Raw genomic sequence first — 6,000 nt, 5'->3', positions numbered from 1 at the left:
TTCTTATTTGATAGATTTTTAATTTCATTCCTCTTGATGTACAATATATTGATCTCTACTTAAACTTTTTGTAAATGAATCTATCAAGTTATCTTTCGATTTAACATAATTGATATAGATAACTCCATTTGAAATCAATTGCCTAATAGTATTGTGATTCAGTTCTAATTCTGGTAGGTTTATTGGCACTAACTTATCTTCAGTCAATGCATTTGAGTGACTTTCTTTGGATATCAACAGTCTTTGACCTTGTGATTCAGTTTGACACAGTGGTATGTTCGTGGAACTTCTTAGCCTTCTCTTGGTTCTGTCCTTTGCCAAGATACTTTCTCTTCTTGCCAGTGTTTGGCTCCATCAAATTTGCCTTAGCAAGCATAAATATTTTTATTGATTTTGATTGCTTGCGATTATTTTCTTCAATCTACAATCTTATAATTAGATCCTCAAGTCTCATATCCTTTCGCTTGTGCTTTAGATAATTTTGAATTCCCTCCACGAAGGTGGGATAATATCCAAGCTATTGATGATATAATTTCGACATAAAATATCACTATATCCACAAGCATCAGATGTCACCCTCCTCTCTTTATCAGTCTCACCTTGAGATATAAAGGAAGCATCTTCACGTAGAAACCTCGCAAGATAAAACAACATCTTTTGTTGCCATATCTTAAAATCAATACCTTTAAACTTCTTTGATTTCTCGCCATGTGCCAGTGGAATAGGAGCCGTCGATGATGAATCCATTAAGATTGCACGAAAAATTCATCTTAAAATTGTTGGATCTGATGTGGTGGTGCAATTTGAGCACAGACAAAATGACAGTATAACATCGCTTAGGCGAAGTCAAGGTTAGAGTTGGACTCTATCTCTTTAAGACAAATTTGCCCCGCATATAATGTTTACGGAATACGACAATCGTCTCCTAAGATACAATGACTTTATCTTACGATAGCACTGCAAATCGCAAAACCTCTGAACTGAAGAAACTTCTTAAACTTTTCAGAATGCAAGTATGGAATGCAATGTTTGCTTTGCTTTTGAATTGAATGAATGAAATGGTAAAGTCTGGAGCTTATGTATACTTTGTGAAGGTTAGAAGAATCTCTTAGTTTAATCAAATCTCATCTGTCCAATTTGAATTGAATGATCTAGATCGCATCCCTTTCCAAGAAACACAATGTCCCTTTACTTGAGTTCATTTGATTCATCCATTTTGAAACTAACAGCTTAGATCAATTCTCATTTGAAAGAGTAAAGAGTGCGTTGTCTCTTCTAGATGCATTTAAGTCTTTTATTTTGAATTCAATGAATAAGATTGAATCATCTCAAGAAGCAAGTATGCCCTCTAATTTGAATGAATATGATTTGTCTATCTTAATCCGTTGATCCAGATTAAGCTATGCCACTGATTCATATCAAGTGATTTCTCATTCATACTAATTGGTTCAAAATAAATTTTCCAACAATACAACCATATGATTATCATGATTAATTCATTGTTAACTATCTTGCAATTACAAAGCTGATTGGTCACAATTCATATGATTTAAGGATTGACTTATTTATTGCCCCGGGGCATAGCTGAGTTTGTTACGACGGATCAGAGTTGTAGAAGAGAACAAGAGTTCGAATATCCTCCTCTATCGTGGCCAACTGCAGGTTCTCGATTTATCTCTCATAGATGATCGTAGGACTGATTGTGTGGCACCGCTGGGATGGTGAATTCCATCTTTTACAAAAAATGATTAACTGATTTATTAATGCGATTTAAATGGAATTTATATTGAGTCTGGGATCCACTTATCTAGTTACATTTTTTGATATTTTATTGAATCACGTGAGTAGATTTAATATTGTTAATTTCATATATTCAAGTTTTAAAATTCTAAGAATGCATAACATTTTCTCGTTATACCCCTTCATTCTTTCCACGTTTAATTTTTTTTCACGTTCAATTTTTTCTCAAGTCATTCAAAATTCATGCTCTCAATTTACGCTATCAAATTCAAATATGAGGGCATGAATATATTAAGGAGACTTCCAATAATACTTTATTTTAGTTTGAAGTAATTCAAAGTTCTTTGAGTCCGCAGTCAATTTCGGATAAAACTAGTTGATATTTTAATGGATTTATACAATTTAAAATTTTAAAAGTTTGATATTTGTTGAATCAAGAAGTCTTAAGAACTGATTTATGATGTTTGTTAGTGAGTATTATTGTCCTATATCTCATAATGAGTTTTGTGATAAATTTTATCAAATTTTTGTAAGTTCAAAAATTCATCGCTCTCAATTTACGTTATCGAATTCAAATATAATAAAGTACATTGATTTTAATTTAAAATAATTATCTAAAATTTATCGATAAATCTAGAAAATTTCGAATGACTTTAAACTAAAATTAATATATTCTTAAAAGCATCCTTAATATATCTATATTTTCATATCTCAATTAACAACGTAAACTTAGAACAATGAATTTTTGAATGAATATAGTAAAAATTTGAACATGGAAAGAAATGAGAAGTATAATGGGAAAGCGCTACGTGTTTTTTTTTTTTAATTTAAAACTTAGATATGTAAAACGGATATAATACTAAATTTTATTCGCACGGTTAAGTAAAATATAGTTTTTTATTAAAAAATGATTTATGTTCTAAAAATATAATTGTACGTGATTTTAGTAAAAAGTTCTCCAATTAAAATAATTTAGATCAAAATTGCTTTAACATAAAGCAGAAGAAAAAACTTTGACTCAAAGTGTTCTAGCTTTAAACATAATATTTGGTTAATGCACTCCATCTTCTTTTTTTTTTACAATTTTGATTAAATTAAAATAATTTTAATCAATATTTGAATACTTTTGATTAATATTAAAATAATTTTAAATATATTAGAATATTTTTTAAAAATTACTATAATAATACTGAAATAAGAATGTTTTTAAAATATGAGATGCTTTTTGATTTTTTTTTTTAAACGGCTAAAAAAACATTCCATTAAAAGCATTCATAAACCCTAAAGCAAATTTGAATTTATCAAAATGTCAGGGTCTAAAATGGCATTTGACCTTTATTCTTTTTAAACCCCACCAGAAAAGGCACTGCCTCGATTCCGAGAGAAAGAGGAAGGCAGCAGCAGCAGCCATGTCTAGGGTTTTAGGGAGTTGCAGAATGCTCATGGCGGCGGCCAAGAGCGGGGCGAAGGAAGCAGTAGCGAAGGCAGTGAGGAAGAAGGCAGCGGCTGCCCCTCCTGCAGCAGCAGCAGCGACGCTGCCGAAGGTGGGCATCCGGAAGCCGGTACCGGTGTCCCCAGCGATGAGGAAATTCCTCGGCGTCCAGGAAATCACGCGGATGGAGGCAGTCAAGAAGATCTGGGAGCACATCAAAGGCAACCAGCTTCAGGTTCGAGCCCCGCCTTCTCCTATGTCTAGGGTTTGGGAAAAGAATAAACATGCATTTGTGTTTCGTTGCCTTTTCATGGATCTTACTTTCTTGCAGTGTGACCGTTTTTTTTGTTATTCTAGGAATTTTAGGGTTAGATGACTATCTTTAGCCTCTATGATCGTTGGATGTCGAGATGTTTCATGTTGTATCCGCATCAGCATTTATCATTGTCTGCACTCTTTTTGGACTTTTTCCGTTCTGCTAGTTGTTGGTGTCGCCTCCTTATCACTGTGCTTTGGCGGTTTCTTCGCTGTGGTTTTGCTATAGTACAATTTTTCACGATTTGATTATTACTTGATCGATGATTTCTGTTGTGAATGATCGATTGCGGGATGAATTTTGGTGTTTGCATAATCTTCTATTCATTTCTTATTGATTTGGAAGCTTAGAGTCTTTTGTTCTAGGTTTATTTTCTCCATTTTTGAGTTTTTTGGTGATTCGCCTGATTTTCTATGCTCCATTCACCTCCATGCGAGCCCTCCTGCCTCCTCTGCACCCCTCCCTCCCTCCCTTGAGCACCTTTGCCTCTGCTCCCACTTGTGCCACCTTCCTTCCACCTCCTTCAGCATGGAGGCAGAAGCTGTTGAAGGGCTCATGGAAGAGGGGGAAGGGAAGAGAAGGCAACTGTGAATATACTTGCTTCTCTCATGTATCAAAGACAAAAAAAAAAAAAAAAAAAGAAGAATGCTTTACCCTGTGAAACTTTTCCTTGTAAAAATTTTGTTTGAACAATATTTTACATATACACAAAATTTTATAAGAAACAAACAAACCTCAGTTGCTTTCCTTATGCAACTTAGCTCTTCCTTTCTCCTTCAGGGCTATTCGGCTTAAGGTTTGAATATATTAAGGAAATATGGACAAGTTTATTCAGAAAAGGAAGCGACAACAACAAAAAAAAAAGTTACAGCAATCAAAGTGGCCCTTTGTTAATTGTCATATTGTTATGTGTTTGTGCTTATTAGATTAGTGGTTCTTCAAGTTTGAGTTACAGAGTTGATAAATCCAGGATTGGTAATTTATTGGCGTCTGCTATGATAGAAAAAAAATGTATAGAATAAGATGTTAATCTTGTCTGTCTACAAGAATTAAGGTCTACATATTAAGTCAACTTAAGCAATTAGTCCATCAGTGATTTTTATTCAAATCACATTTGAGAAATGGATAAGTTGTGATAGCGATTCAGATAATTCCTTCGTGGATAAGCATGGTGCTACAAGAATTTGATGAACATCCTATCGTTGAATTGATTTCCAGAATTCTATAACTAGGTTTTGATTGTGTAGGATATCAATGTCCCACATAAACTGGGGTTCCCCTTCTTATCTTGCATGTTCATGCTCACTTTAAATGTAATCGCTGTTATCTAATTGCATTGTGTAGATTATTGCTATTTCTATAATCAATTGGCTTGCTGAGGTATTTCAGAGTTCTTTGACAAACAAAAAAATGGAAAAGGAATATATCATAGTTATCGAAACACAAATAGAAGAAGACACATTCAAAGATATTATAATTTCTTATGTGGTTTGTATACTCTCAATTCAGGATTTGTCAATTGGATATGCTTCTTTAGTGGAAAAGTTGGAATGACTGTGGAGAAAGAGGAACAAAAACCACATTGTTTTTGAAAAATCTCAACTTGCAAGATTTGCTCGAACTACTTACACAGAGCTATTTTCCATCTCCTTCTAATTGATCAAAGTTTCATTTCCAACATTTTTTTTTCTTTCTTCATTGCAGAATCCTGCAAATAAGCGGGAGATTCGCTGCGACGAGAAACTGAAGACTATATTTGACGGTAAAGACAAGGTTGGGATGTTTGAAATGGGAAAATTGCTCACTCCTCATTTCCTCAAACCTTAGTGAACCAAGGGATGTTGTCATTGCTGAATGTTTCTGATATCTGCTGTTAGTTTCTCTGTAAGGAAAACCTAATCCTATGAAACTAGAACTCAGTACGCTGCAAATTATGTCTATGTTAATGATTCTCATGTGTCTTCTTTAGGCATATTGTGCTGAAGACAATGGTACCTTCAGAACTCAGATAGTTGACTACTAATCTTGTGTGCCATTATATTTTGTGATAAGTTTACTAGTCAATTGAATCAACCAGTTGGATTGGTTGAACTAGGAATGGTAGGTTACTACTCACTCTGAGTCCTCAAATTTTCATAAAATTTCGATAGTAAAATTTCACCCAATCTGTATGAATTAGCCCTCTTTTGCAAAATGTTCTCAGGACTTTTTGTATTTTACTTTAAGATAATTTTGAATTATTTTAAAGTGGTATAATTTTAAGTAACCATGTCCAAGGTCTATTTGTACCTTTATTGATGCAAAAATAGGTTGATTAATGTCATTATTTTATTAACAATTTTATTATTATTTGATACACATAAATTTTATTTTAAAAAATCAAGACGTAGCTCAACTAACTGATTTATGGCTGAACGTGTTTGACCATCCACGATTTCTCTCAATTAATGTTTGGTAGCCGAACAGTCAAACACGCGCCCAAGGAGTGACTTGCGAAAAGGGATAAAATGAG

At 33.5% G+C, this 6,000-nt stretch overlaps 1 protein-coding gene across 1 annotated transcript; it reads left to right on the top strand.

The window, feature by feature from the left end:
• Nucleotides 1-3,124: 3,124 nt before the first annotated feature.
• LOC141816898 (protein TRI1-like) lies at nucleotides 3,125-5,561 on the top strand. The gene is made up of 2 exons (XM_074704622.1): nucleotides 3,125-3,407; nucleotides 5,193-5,561. The coding sequence occupies exons 1-2, from the start codon at nucleotides 3,150-3,152 to the stop codon at nucleotides 5,313-5,315; spliced, it is 381 nt and encodes a 126-aa protein (XP_074560723.1). The 5' UTR covers nucleotides 3,125-3,149; the 3' UTR covers nucleotides 5,316-5,561.
• The last annotated feature ends 439 nt before the right edge of the window (nucleotides 5,562-6,000 follow it).

The sequence above is a fragment of the Curcuma longa genome, unplaced genomic scaffold (assembly GCF_044706935.1).
Source record: "Curcuma longa cultivar G26 ecotype Majalengka, Jawa Barat unplaced genomic scaffold, ITB_CL_G26_1.1 contig_18626, whole genome shotgun sequence".
NCBI classification, from domain to species: Eukaryota; Viridiplantae; Streptophyta; class Magnoliopsida; order Zingiberales; family Zingiberaceae; genus Curcuma; species Curcuma longa.
Note: the sequence above shows the minus strand (reverse complement) of the source record. Positions and strands in the feature narration are given on the sequence as shown.